The sequence below is a fragment of the Stylophora pistillata genome, chromosome 1 (genome assembly GCF_964205215.1).
Source record: "Stylophora pistillata chromosome 1, jaStyPist1.2, whole genome shotgun sequence".
NCBI classification, from domain to species: Eukaryota; Metazoa; Cnidaria; class Anthozoa; order Scleractinia; family Pocilloporidae; genus Stylophora; species Stylophora pistillata.
This window is the reverse complement of record NC_142519.1, coordinates 638,057-661,408: the sequence shown is the minus strand read 5'-3', so window position 1 is coordinate 661,408 and position 23,352 is coordinate 638,057. Positions and strand designations below refer to the sequence as shown.

Below are 23,352 nucleotides of genomic sequence, written 5' to 3'. Positions count from 1 at the left end.
GGTGGACTGAAGTTAAAGCACTTCCCAGTGAATTGTCCGAGTCAGTAATCAAAGCCATGAAAGAAATATTTTCAACTCACGGAATTCCAGACTTACTGGTGTCCGATAACGGCCCACAGTTTGCTTGTAAATCCTTCCAACTGTTTGCAAGTATTTACGGGTTCACTCATATTACTAGCTCGCCAACGTACGCAAGAGGAAATGGTGAAGTAGAGAGAGCGGTACGTACTGTCAAGGATATCCTGAAAAAGAACGATGATCCCTATCTCGGTTTTCTAGCATACCGAACAGCACCTCTTCACAATGGCCTGGCGCCATGCGAACTTCTGATGAACCGCCAACTCCGCACCCAGTTACCAACCTTCCCTGACAATCTACAACCAAACTTACGACTGAAAGACCTGGCAAAACTAGATGCAAAAGAGGAACTTTACCGCAGCAACCAGAAAAGCAACCATGACCGCAGATACAAGGCAAAAGACCTACCAGAACTTCAGAGCGGAGAGAAAGTTTGGATTCGCGATCAAGATCGGATGGGAAGAGTCCCAGCGGCATCTTCATCACCACGATCCTACATATTTGAAACAGACAAGGGAACACAGCTTCGATGGAACAGGGCAGCCCTAGTTTCAGCAGATACCTGTACAAAGACACCCGACACCCAACCAGAAGCTAACGTTGAGACAGAAATGCTGAGGAAAAAATCGAAAGTGCCAACCAGCAAAGACCTGACCACAGCTGCGATCAGGCCTACTGAGAGCTGCTACAAAGCTGAACCAGACACCCCGAAAGTGCACATGACGCGCTCAGGGAGAGTAGTAAAACCGCCGCAGAGACTTATTCAGGACACTTGAACGTTGAACATTTGAACATTGCTTTTGTTTACAGTAGACCCGTATACTGTTTGATATGTCGTTTATAATTGTCTGTTTGATTACTGTAAAAGCTTTAAGGGGAGGTGTAGTATGGTATCCCAGTGTATTATGTATACGTCTCACGTGACTAGCACATGAAGATAGATCCGCCATCTTGATTAAAACTGTTGACATTTATATTTGTCTCGTCCTGCTTCTTAATATTACAGTTGGGTACGGATGTGTAACATGATCACACTTCTGCCCGAACAAGAATTTTAAAATGGCTGTGACAATTACTTATTTACGTATTACTGACGACCACACTTCAAGAACTGCTGCTGAAGTGTTGTCGAACCTGCAGCTTGATCAAGGTTCACCAGACGCTAAACAGAAATGCGATATGCTATTGAGAGACCTTGATTTTCCAAGTGAACATCAAAACGAAGAGGACTACAGTCAGTTTGTTTTTAATGGCCAGTGTTTGATACTGGGTGACTCCGGGGCTGGAAAAACGAGCTTAGTGAACTCTCTCACTAAAAAGCCGTTTGACAGTGAAGAGTCAAGTACGCTGGGAGTCCACAGAAACTCGGTAGACCGGGAGTGGCAAAAGACAAGCCTCGAATTCGGAGATTTTGCTCGATTCGGAAAAGCTGTTCGTTCCGTAAGAGCTCTAATTTCATCAGAAGGATACGTAGCTTTTGAAAACGTAACATCAAAACTATCTTCTTTTTTTATTTGGTCGCTGTATCTGTTTTTTTCAGTGCTAGTATGGGAGTTAACGAATCCAGTTATTCTTTTAATAGTGCTACAAATTAATCTTTTACCTGGCATTCTGCCTCCATGCCCTCTTCATTTCGCAATAGGTCTCCTGTTTGCTCATTTAGCGGGCGGTGTTTTTAAAGGTATTAACTGTTGCTGTACAGGGTTACCGTGCATTGGACGTAAACATTTAGATTTGCTTTATTACAAATTTATGGTAACTATGTTACGCCTTTTTTACCTTAGTTCCCTCACTGGCAAATGTATTGATTACTTCTTAGTACCCCTAGAGAAGAAGTGGTTACGTTGGCGTATTCAGAGGCGTCGGGGTGATATTATTTTTAAAAGTTCTCTTCCGGGACAAGTGAAAGTCTACAATTACAGACAAGTTTTCTCTCCGGAATTAAACTTTTATGCGATAGGATCTTTGATTAACGGTATTGGTCTAGGTCTCAGTGCTGAATTGTTGATAGATATGTCTATTCTCAGTTATTGTGAAATTCTTCATTACACTACTATGCTGTGTTTTGGTCTATCAGTTCTTTGGTTCATTCGTTCATTGTGTAAGGGAAGTCATTTCATGGAGGGAATTGTAAGCCCTATTTTATATATTTGTATATTCGAAAATACGCAGTATAATTGGAGATCATCTTTTCCAATGTTTTTGTATGTAGCAATGCTTGCAGGATGTGCCTGTTGTGCAAGAATCTTCCATACAAATTCTGAATCAAACTTTGTTACTCGTAGCTACAATGATGTCTTGGTACAAAAGGTAACACTGAATTACCAAGAATTAAGACAGGCTCTCAATGCCAAGTTTTCAAGTCTCACATTGAGCATTCTAGACTTTGGAGGGGATTATAAAGAACATTTTGCATACCATCATCTCTTCTACAGAAGTCAAGCAATGTATGTTGTTGTCTTTGACTTGACACATTTTACTGCTGGCAATTTCCAAAATATAAAAGCAAACCTCCAAAGAATTTGTTTCTGGTTGGAATCCATCCGTGGTAAAGTAGCGACAAAGACACCAATGTTTCTTGTTGGTACACACAGAGGAAACATGAGTAAGGCCTGCCTTGGTGATTTGAATAAACATCTGCAACAGAGCCTTTGGCAAACCTTTTCTGATGATCTGATGATGAATGAAGAAGATAAGTTGATGTATTTTCCTGTTGAAAACAAATATGGAATTCATGATCAAGGAATTAAAAATCTTCAAAGGAAACTGATCCACATAGCTGAGGAATACCAAACAACTTTGGGATGCACAGTTCCATTTTCATGGATTAAAATTCAAGATGCAATCATTAATTTGTGGGAGGATCACAAAGCAAAGTTCTGTGTATCCCTGGAGCATTTTCCAACTTCATTTAGTCACTTTATTTGCAGCAACTGGTCCAAGGAAACTTTGAAGTATTTTCATAAAAAAGGCTTTGTGATTTACATTGACAAAGGTGAGAATTCAGTGATTTCTAAGTGGGTTCTTCTGAAGCCATCACTTCTAGTTGACATCACAATTCAGCTGATCACTCCAAGGACAGATGATGAATTATTTTCACAACATGGATTCAGGCGTGATTGGACATTGCTACACAACAAAGGAATGCTTACAAATTCCCTCTTGAGGCACATTCTTGCTAGAATCCAAGAAAATGAAGTAGCAATGACAGGCTTTCTTGAGGAGTATGGCATTATTTGTCCTTTATTTTACATGGTTGACAATGACATGACCGAGGCAACAGTAACACATTTTGTTCCTGCACTGCTTCCAGTTTCAGTGGAAGGGAACAAATCAGTTTGGATTGATCATCCCACAGACAAGAGGCTGTATGTGTTCTTTGAGAGATTTCTGCCAGAGTCTCTTTTCCACCGTCTTTTATCACGTGCTCACCAACTTAACAAGGAATCCTTCTTCAAGGGCCAGCCTTTAATAAGCAGGAATATTGGCAGGTTTTGGCTGACACCCACTCAGTCCTACAGGCTGCTGTATCTTAAGGAGGAGGATATAATCGAAGTGACATTTAGCTTCAGGTTTGTAAAATCAAAGAGTATTGGTCATGAATAGGAATCAAAGCACAGCTGTCTCTGACATACATGATGCAGATACCATTGAAGAAAATTACACCCATTTACAGTGATAATCCTCACATTAACAAATTTTTTCTCTAAGACATAAAGCAGACCTGTAACATAAGGTTAGAATGTCCTCTGCCATGTGATGCTCATTAAGCCAAATTACGCAGCAGTGACAATTCAGATTTTCAAATTGTGTTATTTGGATCATCTTCAGTCTTAAATCTACTTTACTGAGAGCAAACACAAAAACAAAAACAAAATTAAGTTATCAAAATCTGATGATTGAAATGCAACAACACTCCAGAATATACACCATACATGAGATAAGCTAGGCAGCCCAAGTCAATTCACTCAATTCTCACAAATGAAAGTACAGTGCATGAGATTTCTGTTTAGGTGGTACAAAGGTTGGGAAATGAAATGAAATGACTTCTGCCAGTTTTATGGCAAAGTTCTAATTGAACCATTTACATTGGCAGATGTGACGCAGAAAATTTGCATCCTTCAATTGTGTTGAGTCAAGTGTTTGGCATGGTCAAATGGCTCTGTTGGGGGCACTTTCCACATGTCAAGTTTCACTGTGGTCCTGCCTGTCCATCAGAGAATTGTCCTGGACATCAAAGAGACCATATATCACATCCAGGTGTTCAAAAGTCAATCTCAAGACGCCATGTTATTCATGTGTTACCAAAGAAAGAATCTTCATTTTACTGCGCCAACCAAAATTTTGAAGACGATCTAAAGGAGTGGCAAGAGCAAGGTGGACTAGCAGGTGTGCAACCTGTATGTGTACATAGTGCCTGTGTTACTTCTTTGTGAATGAGATTGAAGTTCTTTTTTCACTTGGTGGTGGGGCTGAGACCACTCAGAGTGAGAAGTTTGAGGATCTCTATTCAAACTAGTCTTTTGAATTTACACTTTCTAAAATTTGTTTAATGCAGATCACCCCCTCTTAAATTTCAATTTTCTTTAAAAGCGGCTAGAGCTGAATTTATCATTCAGCCAATTCATCAAAGTAATAGCTACACAAAAGTCATATTTATTTGCTACTTAGATAAACTTGTCTGACAGTTTAAAACAGTCATGTTTCATCTATGATAAAGACTTCTATTCTCATAATTCATGAACACAGTCCACAGACTACATAGACTGGAGAATTGGAGAACACTAAGAACTTACTTAGACTGTTAAAAGCGATTTTAAAAGCGTTTATCAATACTTGAACACAGCCATCGACCGAAATGGCACCACTCAAACACCTCCTTCCTCTAATATCACTTCACAGGGTAAACAATACTTTTATAAGTTACCTTATTTAGGCCATTTTTCTACTGTAGCTCAAAACAAAATACGTCGCCTTGTTAGTTGTTTTTGTAATGATCTTGACATTGAATTAATGGTTACTATGTTTAAATTAAGAAATCTTTTCTCAGTGAAGGATTCTGTCCCTAGAGAACTTCGTTCACGTGTGGTTTATAAATTTACTTGTGCTTGCTGTAATGCTTGCAATATCAGCGAAACTGGTCATCATTTTTTCACACGTGTCCGTGAACATCTCTCTTCAGACAAGTCCTCACATATCTTCAAACATTTACAAAACTCAGAAAGTTGTCATCAATCTTGCTCTGCGGATTGTTTTGAAATCCTTGATTCCGCCCCTACTAAATTAAAACTTACCGTATTTATTCGCCTATAAGCCGAGCGATTTTTCCAATAAATTAAACTGAGAACAGGTAAATTCTCGCCACGGAAGGGGGTTCGGCTTATAGCCGAGTATTTTCGCCAAAAAATATTTACGGGTGCTTAACAAGATCCGAAATTCAATGTTTATTCGACTGTAAGCCGAGCGATTATCAACAAACACAAATTTCCGAGATCACGAAAGGTAGGTACATGTAAATCATTGTTGGTTCTGCTCGACGGAAGCTCGAATCGCATAGGAGTTTCAGCTATATATTTGAACAGCCTGCAGAGCGAATGGCCATACCGCTGCCGAAGTGCGATCACGAACCGATGGAACTGGATGATCTTTTCTTCCAGATCTTGTGGGAGTCGCTGGGCCAGGGTTGTCCTAGTGCGAAGGCTGATGGAATGGCGCTTTTTCCATCTCTGGTCGCAACCCAGTGAGACTCTGAAGTCTGGATCACTGCTCAACTCCTCCGCTTTTAGCCGTAGAATTAATCCGCTTACAGCAATTCCTGTAAAAGATAACAGAGATCAATTGTTTGACTTGTTTTGACGACATGACAAACTGGCCAATGAGAAGCGGTCATTCCCGCGGTTTGTGAGACTCTGAAGTCTGGATCACTGCTCAACTCCTCCGCTTTTAGCCGTAGAATTAATCCGCTTACAGCAATTCCTGTAAAAGATAACAGAGATCAATTGTTTGACTTGTTTTGACGACATGACAAACTGGCCAATGAGAAGCGGTCATTCCCGCGGTTTGTGTAAACATTGCAACACGATCTGACAGATATCAGTTGATCGAAGCTTTTCATTGTTTTAAAGAAGCGAAAGACTTACCTTGACTCCCCTGCTCTGAAAACCAGTCCAGTAGTGTTTGATCCAATTCAGGATACTTTGGCGAAAAGCGGCCCATCGTCTTTCGCTTTGCTGACATTTTAAGCTCACCATAAAACAGCTTCGCTTGATCTTTTCGCCAGAGACGCACCATCGATTCACTGATTCCGTAATCTCTCGCGATGTAGGAGTTGTTCTCGACGGCCTCTGCTTCAGCAACGACTTTTAGTTTGAACGCTAAGTTGTATGAAGAACGACGAACTTTCGGCATGATGATCGATTACGATAACTTTGAAAGAGAGCGATTGTTTGAGACAGGATTCTGAACTCAGGTGAATGTTTTGTTATGTCACGCATGGTTCTATTTATTTACACATTAAATTCAACTTATCTGTGATTTGTTGTTACTTTCAATTAAACGACCAATAACAACTGAGTAAATAACCTACTTTTTGGTTACATGTTTCCCGAGAGGGAAGCTCCTTTTGTTTTCGGTTTAGGTTAATTCATCTCAGTTAACGACACGCGTGGAGTACTTTGCAATTATTAGGTCTCAGCTTATAGCCGAATGTTTTGTGTTTATTTTTTATTTCAATGCAACAGCTGCTGACATGAAGAAGTTTAGGGTCTCGGCTTATAGCCGAGATCGGCTTATAGGCGAATAAGTACGGTAAACTTAAGGAGGCTATGCACATAAACTGGGAAAAGCCTAATTTAAACCAACAAGTTCATCACATCAACATGACGCTTACGCTTTAGGCTTTGTATTCTTTCCACACTTTGTTACTCAAATATGTAATTTTTGTTACTTAATCATAATTAATTATGCATGTTTCGCCTGGTTATATAGTCCTAACAGTATTTCAAATATTCTGTAACTGAAGATGATGTTCGTAACATTGAAACATGTCTTCAAGATTAAAAAATGTCGTACTCTTCTTGAAGATATTGCAGTGCTTTCAATAAGACCCGGCACCCGCCGGAGCTCCGGCGGGTATTCTGTTGTGAATCGCCGGGTATATTTCACCGCGCTCAAGTCACAGTCACCACGCTAAGTCGCAATCAAGTCTCTTTCCGGCGGGTGTTGTACCGAGGTAGCCACCTATTTCAAATCTTATTGAAAGCATTGGATAATGATTTACTTTCTGCTGTCTCGACCTTTTGATTTTAATTATATTTGTATGATTTTATTCTTTAAAAACAAGACAAGTTGGACATTCAGTCACAGAATTTCAACCTGACTACACTTTTCTTAAATCAAACAGCAATATGTTTGAAAATTGAACTAAAAGTGCAGACAGTTTAACCAAAATATAAATATGTATGTGCAAATGACATAGATGGTAAATAATTTTGCCCTTATGCAATTCAACCTATGTCTACACATGAATAAAGAGGGTAAGTTTGTAAAGAAAATGTGGTGCTGTGACAATGGGGGAGTATGAAAAGGTAATTTTGTTTTGTAGATAAATATTAACACTCACACAACCCACAATTCCTCCACTTGCTCTCTCAAAGGCCAACCTTAAAAATGTCAGCTTTGAAACTTTATGATGGCCAATTTACATTGATAAAACAAAACTACCCATGTCTACTAAGCCCAGGAATACTTATGTACAAAGAATATACATAAATTATGGTACATGTTACAGGTACATTGTTCCTTAAAATTAATTTCTTATTCTGCTCAACTTTGAAACTGTTCTTTACAAAATTGAAATAAAATGTACTTTGTTATGAGTCAGGGTAAAAATACAATCCATGTAAAAAAAATTATGCCACACTTTCTAGGTAGCACTCAAAGTTAAAGCTGACAAGACAGTGCTGATAGCTCTATCTTCAACTAGTATCCATGAGGCAGGAAGGAGGCACGGGTTTCAATCCCAGCTGAATTGAGATTTTCCAGGCTTTTCTTGTCAATCTTTTCAAATGCATCTCACCTACAAGGATTATTTTTCCACTATCTGGAGTTCATCATATTGACTTATTTCATTTCACTGTAAGAACTACTGTAAATGATTGCTTCTGTTTTTCAATTCAACCCATTTTGCACTAAGCAAATTGTACCAAAAATATGAAAATCTCAGTTGCAAATTTATAAATAAATGTGTTTATCATATGACCAGGCCCCTCTCAGGCAATCCAGTAGAAAACCATAGTGAAATGTGCAGGGCTGAATGGGTTGATGTAAGCCAGTCCAGAAAAAGGCCATTTGGTTCTGCTTCCCATGCATAGCTTTGTTGCAAAAACCAATAGGAAAACAGAAATGAGAAAAAATAATGGCATAGTTTTCAAGGAATTAGGGGGTTCTTGTTCTGACTTGAAAAAAAAAAATAAAGGAAAGGTTTTAATAGGTGGTTTGCACGTTACGTCATCGCCGCCATGTTGGTAGACATAACAAGAGATATCTCTTTAGCTTCGTTTGTTCGTCCACCAGCATTTGTTCCTTTCACCGTTGTTACCTGTGTCTCCAGAGATTGGTTGCAAACCACCTATTGCAGAATTTTTTGTGCTCATGTCTGCATGTGCCCTTCTACCGTGTCCTATCTAGAATCAGTTGAAATTTATGATAAAATGCTTATTGACTGAGTTTAGTCGGGCCAAACAGGAGAGTATTTGGCTCCCAGACATGAGGCATGGACCGTGCCGCGCGAAGTCTACGTTACGACCTCGAGCCGAATATTTTCCCGTCCAGTCCTCCAATTCAGTCGATGTGTGCATGAGATGTCACCTAAGTATCAGACTATTATCGGCAGAAAAACAACTTGAAAGTTTGCTTATTGACCCAATAGAGCTGTAACAAATTATTAAATAACCATCATTCACCAAAGTAGAGGTGAATAGTGGTGTATACTTCGTGAGAATACACTGTTGGTACATATTTGGCTGATTTCCACAAATCCCCATACTTCCATATACATAGAGCCTTGAATAAAGAAACCATTACCTTTGGGGCTAAGGTACCGCAGTGTGGGTCTGTAAAATAATCTTAGCTAAATTAATCTGGATCCTGAGACTGAATAGCCTCTATTGTGTTATGCTTCGTTCTTCAAAGCCTCCCGACACGGGTAAATGAGGTGGCCGGGTATTCTGCAATTGCTCCGACTTTTTAACCAAACGATTTGAGAACAAGACCTCTTTGTTTCAATGAATGAGGAGACTGGTATATCAATACCGTCATTACCACCGCAGATGTTGGAGTTTCGTTAAATATTACAGGCAAGCGAGTCAGGGACAACTTAGACACGAGTGAAAGAACTTCGATCTTGTGTGGTGAATATTAAACCTATCATGGTTAAAACGACGTGACGCGCGATGAAATTGTAGACGGAAGTTGTATCAAACAACGCAGTGACCACGAAACAAAGTGCGTTGTACATACCCTTCCGATTGGTTGTCTACCGATGTCTCATTGTATGCTTATTGGTCAAAATCCTTGACTATAATGCCACCTGATTGGTTTTCTTACTTCTACCCAGGACTTCGGAGAGTGTATTTCCAAAATGGCGAACGACCGGGAGGGTCGACTTGCTTCCTTGTCAATTCACCGCAATGTATCGAAGGAATCGAAATGTTACATGCAGTACACTATTGACCCAGTGAATATCTAACCAATGTTTCAAACTTGAGTTAGGAATAATAACGTTAGTGGCTTTAGAAGCTTTTGGATATCATCTGCAAGATGAAATTGGCCAGACAAAGGATAGGGCGGGAAACTTGGCGAAGTAATTTTGAAGTTACCTCGTTAACCTATCGCAAATTGGAGGGGCTTTCCCTTGCGTCATTATGGAAGACTCAAGTGCATCACGGATAAATTTCTCAGTCAATGGGAACGTAAACATCGTTTTACTATGATCGATTCACGACGGAACAGATCCTCGTGCGCAGGAATATTATTATCGAGAATTACAAATTATCCATGCCTGTAGATCTTTCCTGACTAACAGCTGCTAAACGCTAAGATGCAAAGGCAAGAAAGTTTCAAAGGTACGTGAAAGATTTCGGAGTTCGATGAGATGATGTTGTTGTTTGCATGCAAATCTCGCGGAGAGTCGCCTGCAGTATTTATTTTTTTGCAATCGTGTAGAAAATATCGAGCTTTGTTTTAATTTCGCTTTCGTCTGTTTGAATTACGCAATTTTTTCGTGCTGAAAACATTTTGCAGTTATGAATATCAGATATTATTGCTGCATTAGGGCAGGTTTGGACGTCAAGATAATAATAATTATAATAACAAAATTTCAGCTGAAACGATTACGTTGCATGTAAGACCACCTTCGTTTGAAATGCGAAGTCATAACCAGGTTGTCTGGAGAAGTGTAAGATCCGTTTGTTAAGGTTGAAGAAACAGGAAAGTATGAAGTAAATTACGCTCACTGAAAATCCATTGAACATGCTTAAAAATTATATATTTCAATTTTACGGAAGGCGACATGATTTGCAGGTAAAAAATTATTAGGTTAGTCAGTGGAATATTCTGTTGTTAACCTTATCAGTTGTCACTTTAGAAAGCTGGTGCGCTTGCTTTAAAATGATTATTAAGTCAGTAATTGGCAATACTTCTGGTGACTTAACTTTTTTCAGTTTTGGCATCAGTGGAATAGATGTAATTTGTTTCATATTTTTCCAAAGTTTACCCAATGTATTGTCAACTGAAATCTGTTTAAGAGTAGTAAAGCAATCTGGTTTTAAATTTATCTTACATGTTCTTGTTGAATCAAGACTGACAAGACTGAAGCAGACAATTGCATTCTAAAGAAATTTCTCATCAAAGAACAGTTTTTATGTTAGATGAATGATATTTATCAGTTTTGAATGTTTTTTTGCAATACTACTGCTCTCCCATTTGCAGGATCTTGGCCTCTTGGTTGTTACAGCTTAGAAATGGCAACATGCAAGCTTGAAATTTTAAAAGCTTGCCGTCATCATATTGCACATATTGATGTTTCCTTGCCCGAAGATTCATTGTGTCTTCTTTCATCTGAAGTATCACCTCTTTTGCCTGGTCCATTTGTTCAAATCCAACTCGTGGTTTCACTGAGAAATGATAATCAGGAGCTGGTTGATTGCTATCTTGAGGCTGATGGAACTGGACAATTCAAAGTGGTCTGTACATTGCCATTTGCAGTACATGTAAATTGTCTAATAAAGGTAGTAGTAGAGTAATAAAACCATATAGTTGGCCTGGATAACTGGAGGATAAATGCATTGAACTTCCTTTCAGGGTAGTTGGTTTTGATAGCTAGTGAAAATCAGTTTTTCACAACCAAAATTTTTAAGGCTATTTACGATCATGTGACAAATTTAACATGGTGTCCTGTCAATGTTCTAAGCATAATGATTTTGTCTCAGGTTGCAATATTTCTGGTCATGTGTGGTTTCTAAATCACTGTTTATCTCATATCATGCCAAATTGTTCAATTCTTAGTGAATATTTTTTTTGTTTAGGTTAAAAAATCCAGAACAGTAGAACTGTATGCTTTGCCAAATTGTCATCATTTGATGGCTGACATATTATTTTCATTGTAGTGATCCCTTACCGAAATTAAGTACACTTTTATTATACTATTTCTGTAATCAAATTATGCTGCAAATAAGATACACGAACGCATATGAGAACGATCTTCGCAGTGAGCAACACTATTTAAGAAATAGTGAAATTAAGACCTGAAAAAAATTCAGGCCTGTACAGGATTCGAACCCATGACCTCTGCAATGCCAGTGCCGTGCTCTACCAACTAAGCTAACAAGCCAACTGAGAGCTAGTCATGATGGTGATTCGTAATACCCATAAAATGATGAGTCAAATGCTAACAATATATGAGAATCATATATTTGAACTGCGGTTACAGAAATGCATATGAGAACAATCTTCGCAGTGAGTAACACTATTTAAGTAATAGTGAAATTAAGACCTGAAAAAAAAAAATTCAGGCCTGTACGGGATTTGAACTCATGACGTCTGTGATGCCAGTGCAGTGCTCTATCAGTTGGCTTGTTAGCTCAGTTGGTAGTGCACTGCAATGGCATCACAGAGGTCATGGGTTTGAATCCCGTACAGGCCTGAATTTTTTTCAATTTTTTTTTTCCAGGTCCTAATTTCACTATTGCGTAAATAGTGTTGCTCACTGCGTAGATCATTCTCATAGATGCATTTCTGTAACCGCAGTTCAAATATATGATTCTCGTATATTCTTAGCATTTGACTCATCATTTTATTGACTTTATCATTTTAACCTTACATCTGACTGACTTTCCCTTGTCACATAATTTTTTCAGATTTGCATAGAAAATCAAACAACTTAGCTCTGTACTCGCACAAGATGACAAAAAAATGTGCTCGGACTCACCACTTTTAAAGTAATTGTGCACAAGTAGAAGGCATCCCCATACTGTGCCTCTTTAAGGCCATCTTCCCTTGTTTCTGAAGTCGTTGTCAGTTTTGATGTCTAGAATACCATCATCTACAAACTGAACCAAGTAGTAGTGCCACTACTAGCAGGAAAGAAACAAATTACACATTAAAAGGAGAATTAAATAGTATGAAGAGAAAGTTTCATTTCAAATATGTGCTCCTAATTGAAAAAATATAATGCCCTAACTTTGACATGAAACCATGTACAGACAAATTGAGAGGTAATGTTAGTATTCATTTTCACGTTTTGTGGTCTCTGGACCATCTCTCTTATCATCAATGATGTGGCCGGAATTCGAAATTGAGCGCAAAATCCACAAATAGACATTTCAAGTCAACCACAAGAAAACTAAATATATCTCATTTTCGCATTGTGAATGCAATTTGGGAGATGCTTTGGGCCACAACAATCAATTTCAAAAGACCTGCAACCTGTTTCTGGAATATATTTCGCAAAAAATGAAATTAAGACAAAATCAACTGGTGAACGATCGCTATGCTTCGATCTCTTTTGTTCATGGTGAAGGCATCTTAAGTTATGAACCCAAGGATTAATAGTTACAAGTATTTGAATTTAAGCTATAAAAATCCTTTTCGTAGGGTAAATAACGAATTTCAAACTACCGTGACGATTTAAGTGCAATAATTTAGGCATACACATTCCGACGTGCTTCGATTCACTGATTAAGAATAAAGGATACTAATTCAGACTTAACACAAAAGATCACAAACCTTGATCCTCCAATCATTTGGGAGCCTTGTTCAATCTTCTAGAATTGTTATTACCTTCCTTTGACATGGTTAAGTAATGATAAATATATAAGCACATACTGTAATTGAATGACAGTGAGGCAATGGGCCAACTTGACCTTTGATAAACATGCTCTTTGCAGAGCATCTGGTGAAGAGCCATTGTGGGTCACATCATCATCGGAGCATGTGGGTCATGTAAAAGTCACTGGGGTCATTCAGGTCAGCAATTGAATGAGTGAACACAACCAATGACAGTGAGAACATCAGAGGTCAATATTTATCCAATTCTTCCACAAGTAATGTTCCGAGAACTACAAAATATAGATGGAGCAAGAAGCCAAATTAATGAGTGAGAGAGAGGAGAGTTATCCAGAGGATAGAAACCTAACAAAAAGTCACATTCATTTCCGTTGCACAAGTTCCCAAAGGACAGAAGCAGTTCCCAGTAGCTCAACCTCATCTTTTTTTTCAGAGGATTTCAGCTGCCTGAACCGAAATATATTAATTTTAATGAAGAGAGTGGCAACAGCAGTGAATCATCTGATGATAATTCTATTTACCTACCTCTCTATCTGGGATGTTATCTTTCACTTTAAGGATCAAGCATTGTATTATTTTGTGCGGAAGTATTGACACCTCTGCAAAGTGTTTGTTTCAAAATATGTCACAATTCAATGGAACATATGGATGCCCATATTGCCTTCACCCTGGTGAAACTGTGAAAAATAGTGAAAGAGGACACACCAAGGCATACCCCTTTCATATATAAAAGGACATCAAAATGAAGAAGGGGACAACAAACAAAATAATATACCTGCCAGGACAATTAGGAAACAGACATATGAACAAACACCACTATTTATCAACTGAAGTACCTTTCCAGTATAGTTATTTCCTACTCAATCAGACCTGAACATGATTTACACTTGTGTGAGACATTTAAAGTAATTATGATCATTATCAACTGAAGCATAAGTGACTTTTCAGTGTAGTCATTTCTTACTTAATCAGACCTGAACATGATTTACGTTTGTGCGAGACATTAATTTAAAGTATACTTGTACCCTACATCAACAATAAAGAAAGTGATTTTAACTTGAGTGGTATACTGGGTACTTAAAGTGTACTTCAAAAATGGAACTGGAGTTGTATTTATTATTAATAGTAAGTGCAGTAATATTGAAGTATTATTGAAGTATGATTGCAGTACAACTATTATTGATGCAGTATACTTGTAGTATACTTAAAGTATACTTCAAGGTTATCTTTTTTGGTAATGATATGCATAAAATTCTACTTTTCTGGGCTTCTGTTTTGTTTTGTTTAGTGTATTGCAAATCATGGAACACATTTGTTATAATTAGAGGAAGAAAGGACAAAGGACTTTATTTGAAGTTTGTATTTAATAATACAGGGCCTTGCAGATAATGGGAAGTCATTCTCTTAATGTACACTAAAAATAATTATAAGAAGCTGCTGCTGGCCAAATGAACTTCTGATCAATACTTTGTGACTCTTTTTGACTGGTTAAACCATCAAGAGGTAGTTACTTTTATTTTCTGGTGCAGTTCAACTTATAAACCTCCTTTTGTGGTCATTTTGCAGAATGAGGGACGAGGTGTGATTGAAGCAGAAGTGAAACCAGTTGGTTGCAAGCATTTGGCAGAAACTATGGCCATAGCCTGTAATGGGAATGAGCTGCCATCCTGTGCTGGAAAGTTCACGTTTCTCCTTCCAGCTAATATTCCTACTGCTTACCACATTTTCCTTAAGTTCAGAGCATTAACTGGAGAAATGCTAGATGCAATTTCTTTACCCATCTTGACCCATTATCAACAAACAAACTTGTTGGATTATTGGGAGGGCCACTCTCTGCCATCATTGGAATTGCCCATTCCCAAAAAGCAACTAGTTGGTATGGTTTTGTTTTGTCTGTCTGTTCAACTGCATCTGAATATCTTTTGTTCAGGATGGTGTGTTTCATAGAATTGCATCATTAAATAAAATTTCATATTTTGGTTGGTTAATGAAGCAAGGTATTTTGCATGGAATTGTGAGTTGAAAACGAGGCTAAGTGAAAATTGTTTTGCATCTACTTATACATAAAGACTATAGCTAATCCAGTTTCCCTTTTTTCTTATTTTGATTCAATTAAACAATTCAAGGATAATCCATTACTTGATTGTGAATTCCACATTGAATTGTACCTGAAAACTGATGTTGCTTTCATTGCTTTGTGATTTGGGCAATATCAGTTTTGGCAGGCAATTTAATGGGATTGAATAAATCCCTCGTCAAGCAATGAATTTTCCTTCAATTACTTTCCTCGATTATGTGGACTCGTCAGGACCTCGATAAATAGTTCGGATAACCGAGAGTCCGGATAATCGAATAGTCCGGATAATCGAGGTTCAGATAATCGAGGTTTGACTGTAGTCATTGTTCATGTACATGATTCTATTTGTGAATTATGGCTTTAAATTACATGTAAAATGTGTCATGTACTGTGTACTCTTTGTGTACATTTGCCAAAAAATAATTAAATTCGTGTGCATAGCAATAAAAGTGCATTGTCAAAATCACGGTGAGGGTTCAGTAGCTTAAGGGGTCAGAGTAACCCATGCAGTAAGTTATTTTGGAGGACTCGCTTAACCATTTTATCTTTAAGAGTGACCAGCATCTAATTTCTCCTTACAACATCACACATAAAGGTCACATGAATAGAGGAAATGATCACAAACTAAAGAAGCTCTTATTTTTAAACAAATCGTCCTCATCAGCACCTGGGTAATTGTGAAGAAGAGCTCCCCAAAAAACCTGTCGGCCGACAGTCGGCCGACAGACGACCAACTGTCGGCCGACTGTCGGCCGACAGTTGGTCGTCTGTCGGCCGACTGTCGGCCGACAGTCGGCCGACAGTTGGTCGTCTGTCGGCCGACAGGTTTTGCCTGAAATATAGGCTACCTGTCGGCCGCCAGTCGGCCGACAGTCGGCCGACTGTTGGTAATGTGTCGGTAACCTGTCGGTACCTTGTCGGTAGCTTGTCCGTGAAACGATCACACAATGTTAGGGATTCTAAGTTTGCCGTTACAAAAGCATATGGGTTTAAATTATTAATTTTTTAATTTGCGTTTGTCGCAGAGTGGCAAAACGAGGTATCGTGGTCGTTTTAGATCAAGAGTTTTTGGTCTGGTTTACCAGAAACGTTGAGTGATCCGATATTTCACTCGTAGAATCGTGCCTCGCTTGATACAACATCCAACATGTTTAATACGTTGACAATTGACTTTCAAGAACCAACATGTGTATTGTTCAACATTAGATTAGCGGCGCGCTCCTAAATCAATTATCGCATCACGCATCCAAGTCTAATTATCGAATTGTTACGTATAGTATTTTATTACTTAACATAACGAGTAAAAAGATTCACAGTTGTATCATTTATTAAACTTGAAATTGGAAATAAAAAGATTCACAGTTGTATCATTTATTAAACTTGAAATTGGAAATAGCAATTCATCCCAAACCTGCAAGATAGATTACGATGCTAGCAACAAATACATACATACATACTTAACATACCATAAGAGGCCGCGTTGCATTGTTGGGCGATTGGAACGAAAGTGTTTGTATTGATACGTAGCTTATGGTTTTCAGAGTTTTTGGCCGAGTTTTCGATTAAATTATCTTCCTATGCGATTCTTAGATTGTCTGGTGTGTTGTAAATTACGCAAGTGATATATCCTATACGCATCTGATAACATTTTGGAAGAAACGTTTCTTTACATACTACCAACTTTGCCGTCGATCGGTAAGTAGGTGAAGTCTGTCGAGTCATACATCACCATTACGGATTGTTATGTCACGTTAACTGTTCGTTTTTTACACAATTTTTCTTTTTTCTTAACCTGTCGGTAGACTGTCGGCCGCCTGTCGGTCAACTGTCGGCCGACAGTCGGCCGACAGTCGGCCGACAGTCGGCCGACAGGTTTTTTGGGGAGCTCTTCTTCACAATTACCAGCACCTGAGGAAATGTATGCATGTAGAGAACGTTATGGATAATATTCTTGCTGAAATTAGGGTATAAAGGGTTCATGTGAAAAAAAACTTTCAGTTGGCTGCCGATGGGATATCTGATTCAATTTTGATCTAATGGATATTTCTTTTTTTTTTAGGCATTCTTGGAATCCCTGAAGCACAAAAGATTGTCTCATACTTTCAAGAATTGGTGGAAAATGGTAAATTTTCAGAAATGCCAATTCCTTCTCTTATCTAATGTATGTGTACCCAAAAGTCATTAAAGGGAATTAAAAAAATCGTCAACAATATTGTCAGCAGTATGCAGGAAGTTTGACTCTATGGAGTTATTTAAATGGTCTAGCCCACCACAAGTCTTCCATAGCCCAGTGGTAGAACATGTAAAGTACCATTCAGAAGGTTGAAGCCTGGTTCAACCCCTTTAAGTAGCACTCAGAGTTTTTTTTTTCTGAGTATACCTGTGTCATTCACTGAATTCATTTTTTGCCTAGTCTTATTATAATTATGTTTTGTGCTGAGCTGATCCTCACTAGAAGTTTATTTACTCTGTCTGCTATTAGTTTGAATTGATATCACCAAAAGAATTTAAGATCGTTTATAGGGAATTTGCAACAATTTATTGACAAGCTGTTGATAAATTCCATGATAATGATTGTGGTGAATCCATCATTACACATGAATGCATATGTTAAGATTTGAATGTTTTGTAATCTCACCAGGATTAAAGGGTCAAAATAATCACTTGCATGATTGAATATAGGAAAAGAAAGAAGCCAGAAAGGAGAGGAATTTTAAACAGGCTACATTGATCCTACAGAGTAATTTGATTTTATGATCAACTGAGTTGATAAACAATGTTAATTGGCTACCACAAAGAGTTTCTTCTGCTGACATTTTGAGCATTAGAGCAAGTGACAAAGGGCTGATGTTCAAAACATCAACTTTAGGAACTCTTTATGGTGGCCAGTTTAAATCATAAACTCCGTTGGTAAAATCACATTATCTTGTAATACCCCAACTATGCAGCACTACGGTTTCCTTAGAAACTTGCGCCCCAGATTAATTTTTCTGACAACGTTTGACTAGTATACATGTAGCTCTAGTGTAGTGCTTAACCTATTAATGAATCTTTCAACAAACAAGCCAAACAAAAAAGTTGCTAAGATTCCTCTGGAAAAAACAATACTGTATGTTCATATATTTCAAGAAATGTTTTTACTTGTACAATCAATTTTTTCTCATCAATGTTACCTTCATGTTGGTAATGATTTCTGAAGTGTTTTTGATGACAAACTAGGTGGATATCAAAGGAGATGTAACACTCTTTGTAAAGTGCACACAACATTCATTGAATTAAAATATAAAGAGGTGAATGGGAATTTTCTACCCTATTAGTTGAATAGAAATGAATATTTTATTTTTCAATTATATTCAGGTGCAATTGGATGCTTCAGACAAGATCAGCTCCGTCTCATCCAGCACACACAAACATCCAATCATGTGGAGGCAAAATTTCAGGATTTGCTTCTTGCTGTGCAGTTAGAGGTATTAAACAGTAACAGTAAATTTTAATTACTTTACTCACAGCTGCACCCTTTGAGACACTTAAGTGACGGACAGAAATTTTAATGTTTTGACCCCTCAGCGTTACCTGTCTTTCGTTTAAACCTTGTGTTGGATTGTGTCCCATGTCTTATGCATGAAATGCCAAGGTCACTGTTAATCTCTGGTGAGGAAGAAACCAGATTATTTTGGCTGTATTTTTGTATATGTATGGGTCAGCTTGTTGACAGTTTACCAACAGTGTATGAAACACAGGTCTGCACAGAATCATCTCAATTCTTTTCAACAGGGTTCCCACGCTCCTTGAAAGTCCTTGAATTGGGTTCCTGAAAGAGTGCAAAAACCCTGTTTCAACAAATACTGTAAAATACCTAAAAAAAAGCGTTCCTTACCCAATCTAGTGCCCACCCCCCTAGGCCACAAAGTCAAACTAGGGCCCCACTCTGATAAGTCCCCCCCACACACACCTTTTTAAATGGTACTTAAAATAACTTTTTAGATTGTATTACAGCAGAATCAGAGCAGAAGAATAACAAATGCCCTCCTCCCTCTACTAAATAAACACTTGGGCGCTTATTTGAGAAAATACAATGGTATATTTAAAATACTCATGTGGTTGAATTTTAATTTATTTTTCAGGAGTGTCTCATTTGCTATCAGATGGAAGATCTTGAGGGTTGCAAGCGTGTAGGTGAACATGTCTGTATTCAGGCAAACAGGAACCATTCAACAAACTATAATGCCCTTGTTGGAAGAGCAAAAAGTGTTGTCTCTGGGGCCTACAAGATGGAAAAAGAGTTTGTGAAAGCAGAAGAACTATTGGATTCCTCTACTGAGGTGTGTTGTAACTCCTCTGTTTCATGGTATCTTTTACAGTGTGAGACCTTTACACCCCAGCATCAGTATGCATATTCTCCTTACAGTTCTCTATCCATTTGTGCTGACAAGGAGAAATTGTTTGACAATGAAGAGCTTCTCTACTTGGTGACTGTTTCCTTTAATCTTGCAACCTTAATGTGTGAGTCAGGATTGATATTGAGAAATTAGATGCTAGTCAGTCTTAGGAGTCAGGTGCTCAATGCTTTTGATTCCTCATAAATACCAAGGGCCTATTTTAAGCCATGCTAAGGCCACTTTTTACATTATTTTATTGTAATTCAGAGTCCTGTTGCTACCCAAAGAAAGCTGGAAGGAGGGGGAAGGCTTGAGTTTTGCAGACTTTTTATTTTTGTTACTTTCAGCTGTTACAGGCAGTTGTTCCTGGTGTGGAGACTTCAATCAACCGCACAAGGTTTGCTGCTTTGTTGTGCGAGAAGGCAGATGTTGTGGGAATCAACACATCAGAAGAAAAAAAGTTGAAGAAAGCCTTGAAGGATGTCATACAGCACTACAGACACCAACTTGAGGGAAATCAAAGCAGGATAGCCAGGAGTCCTAGAAGAGCTCTTATCAGGGCAATACTCTACTACCTTTGCTCAACAAAAGATAAAGCCACCAACTTGCAAACAGATGTGTCCCATAAGGCTTTAACACGAGCCGAGGAGTTTGCTGAACAGTTCATGAGGGAGTTTCTTCCCAATTGTCCTATGAGAGATAGGGCAGGGTTTTTTAATGCTTATGGTGATCTGCTAACAAGGAAAGGACATTATGAAGAAGGTTTGTGCAAAGTTGAGAGTTTTGTGCTCTTGACATACATACATCACATGATATCAATTCAATGGTAATTATGGAAACTAATTATGAAAGACACCGTTACTGTATAATACTGTCTATGGAAGAATATGGGAGAATGTTATTGCTTACAGAAGATTACAAAATAAATGTTAATTTTTGAGGATGCATCACAATTTAAGAACTTGAAGATTAAAAGAGACCCAAACTTAAACTTTCCTTATAGAATGTTGTAGTGAGTTGTCAAGTGTTATTGCATTCATAGCAAAGACTTACTTCTTCATTTGCTGTGATACTGGGGCCAACCTGCAATCCTCTTAAGGGATTTATGTTACTCGTTTATTTTCTCCTATATACATAAAAATACATTGTACAAATGAAATAATCATATGGTTCATTTGTACCAAGTGGTACAAAATTATCTTCTCTGATTGGTTGTGTACAAGAGTGCCCATGTATACTACCGAGTTTAAAGATAAGAACAACAGAAAATAAAGAGCTGTGATCAGTTTATTTCTGCGATATTTGTTTTCTTTTTCTTTTCTTTTTATGTCTGTTTTCTTGTTTCCACGCACAGCCACCCATTCAGTGTCTGAGGCATTGAAAATAGCGGAAGATCTTCAACTGGGGATAGATATAAAGGGAGCACGTGACCGACTTCAGCAACTCAATCGGCTGGGTATGGAGCGAGCGGAGACTGGAAGGAGGCATCCTGAATTTGCCGAGAGGAGAGTGGAGGAATATCACGGCTTCCAAGGACCAGGGTGTGAAGTCCTTCAAGGACTTCTTATGGAACTCGAGAGGGCAATGAATTGAAACCCTAACAGAAAGGGAAGCTCCAATACTTCGAATAACGAGATTTACCATCTCCTTTATTTAAGTAAACCATCACGAACTGTCAGTCGCTGTCTGAAGCACACTCCTGGTAGTATTTTTGTAAAAACAGATTTCACAGTTGGGTGTCCTTTTGTTGCAGCATCCATTCAACGTGTGAATGTACATACTCTAAAATATAGAGGAGGAGTCGGCCAGTCATATTTTCCTCTATAGCTCTAGAACGTAGGCGTGTAGAGCTGTAACTTTTTGTTGAAAAGCTGTATTTTTCCCTTTTGTGTAATAAAGATGGCTTGAGGGAGAGAAAAAGTAATTTACTGTAGTCGCAGCCTGATCAGCTCGATCAGCAGAATGCGAAAAGACTAGGAAAGATTTCGGCGAGTGAGCTGCCTCATGGATGAAATTCTGTTTTTCTCGGATAAGGAACTTCAATGTAAAAGTAACCAGTATATTCACGGCTGTAGTCATTAGGTGCGTTGAAGAAGTCAGTTCTAAGGACTGGTCTTGTTTTGCCGGTTTGTGCCTCACATAGGGGTGACCTCATCGCAGCTCACCCACTTCAAAGAAAATGTTGCCGTCGTGATATTATTTACCACTGTACTGTAATGATTGCAAATCGTGATACATGTATTCCAGATGGCAGTATATAATAACGTATTTTTTGTATATCGCATTTAATGGGGAGATGGTAACAATTTTACCTTGCTGCTAGACTAAACTGTTACTAAGGGGTTGCCGTTTTTTCCAACAGTGTCAGAGAATCTTGAATAGTCATCCTTGTTTATATAATGGCTTTGTTTTAAAAGCATTTCAGAGAGATGTGTGAAGGGGCGAAAACTTCTGTTATAGGAGGATTGACTGGTTTTCACGTATGAAAAGGTACACAAATATCTGTCGGGCGTAAGCTTGTTAACTGTAAGCTAATAAGAATTTCATTTAATTTTAAAATGTGTCCTTTTCCTTACAATAAAATGCAAGATTTGTTGGATGTTTGGCATGTTCATCGTGTTTCACAAAAAGCACAATCCTAGTTATTGGTCGTTTTGTTTTCGACCCCCCAAAATCGGACCGTCCGTCGCGACTTAAGGAGGGGGGGGGGGGGCATTGACCACTTTCATAAATGGCTGCTGGATTAATATTCTTTTGTTTGAATTTAAATTAGCCTTTCTGGCCTCGCTTGAGATAATGTATTCTTTTGAATTTTGTACGGGAGAACGAGGCCAGAAAGGCCAATTTAAATTTAAACAAAAGAATATTAATCCGGCAGCCATTTATGAAAGTGGTCTATTGGGATTTTCGGTTTTGTGCTAAGAAAACTTCGGTTTTTCGGTTTTAGGGTTCATTGAGGTTTGCGGATTTTCCGTTTTTTAGCGGTTTTCGGTTTTCGCGAAAAATACCAACGGATTTTCGGATTTGATATCCGATGTGGTTTTCGGTTTTTCCCATTTGACCTTTTTGGGTTTCGGTTTCTCTTCGATCTGAGCGGCAATTACGCGCCTCCACTGATCTCGAATAGCCTCCAAACGCAAATGTTATTGAGAGGAATGCGTGACAAACCAATTGAAATATCGCAGGGATCCCAAGGGTGTTCACACGTCTTGAATAACGCCTAAGACTTTGACCATCCGTAGGGGTTCACGCGTCTTGGGCCCCGTCCACACGTATCCGGATATTTTTGAATCCGCAACTTTTTCTTTCCGGATACGGATATCGTCAACACGTATCCGGTGAATTCGCAAGCAGATCCGGATATTTTTTAATCCGCTCTCCAGAGTGGAAATTTTTGAATCCGATATCATTTTGGATACGTGTGGACGGTCGAATCCGGATATTTTCTGATACGATGACCTCAAAATTGACGCC

General features: G+C 38.4%; 2 protein-coding genes and 1 non-coding gene across 4 annotated transcripts; 2 read left to right on the top strand and 1 right to left on the bottom strand.

Annotated features, from left to right (window-relative positions):
* Positions 1-1,137: 1,137 nt before the first annotated feature.
* Positions 1,138-6,612, top strand: LOC111334337 (uncharacterized). The gene is made up of 2 exons (XM_022940044.2): positions 1,138-3,650; positions 4,175-6,612. The coding sequence occupies exons 1-2, from the start codon at positions 1,138-1,140 to the stop codon at positions 4,512-4,514; spliced, it is 2,853 nt and encodes a 950-aa protein (XP_022795779.2). The 3' UTR covers positions 4,515-6,612.
* A 3,092-nt stretch (positions 6,613-9,704) lies between these two features.
* LOC111334336 (uncharacterized) lies at positions 9,705-22,477 on the top strand. Of its 2 annotated transcripts, none has more exons than XM_088729777.1 (8): positions 9,705-10,202; positions 11,068-11,366; positions 14,989-15,298; positions 17,559-17,621; positions 18,857-18,966; positions 19,624-19,821; positions 20,226-20,640; positions 21,233-22,477. In XM_088729777.1, the coding sequence occupies exons 1-8, from the start codon at positions 10,178-10,180 to the stop codon at positions 21,469-21,471; spliced, it is 1,659 nt and encodes a 552-aa protein (XP_088585903.1). In that variant the 5' UTR covers positions 9,705-10,177; the 3' UTR covers positions 21,472-22,477. The 2 variants fall into 2 exon arrangements, with proteins under 2 accessions (XP_088585903.1, XP_088585910.1); XM_088729784.1 differs by having other exon boundaries at positions 9,706-10,202; positions 11,068-11,321.
* On the bottom strand, positions 11,896-11,968 carry Trnaa-ggc (transfer RNA alanine (anticodon GGC)). The gene has a single exon. It is a non-coding gene; the product is annotated as a tRNA-Ala (tRNA).
* Positions 22,478-23,352: the final 875 nt, after the last annotated feature.

Bases quoted from the DNA above. Each gene is read 5' to 3' on its own strand.
- LOC111334336 (XM_088729777.1), top strand. From the start codon at position 10,178: ATGCAAAGGCAAGAAAGTTTCAAAG. The intron at 19,822-20,225 runs GTGTGTTGTAAC...TGTTACTTTCAG, and splicing joins TATTGGATTCCTCTACTGAG to CTGTTACAGGCAGTTGTTCC. The intron at 20,641-21,232 runs GTTTGTGCAAAG...TTCCACGCACAG, and splicing joins GAAAGGACATTATGAAGAAG to CCACCCATTCAGTGTCTGAG.
- LOC111334337 (XM_022940044.2), top strand. From the start codon at position 1,138: ATGGCTGTGACAATTACTTATTTACGTATTACTGACGACCACACTTCA. The intron at 3,651-4,174 runs GTTTGTAAAATC...TTACATTGGCAG, and splicing joins GAAGTGACATTTAGCTTCAG to ATGTGACGCAGAAAATTTGC.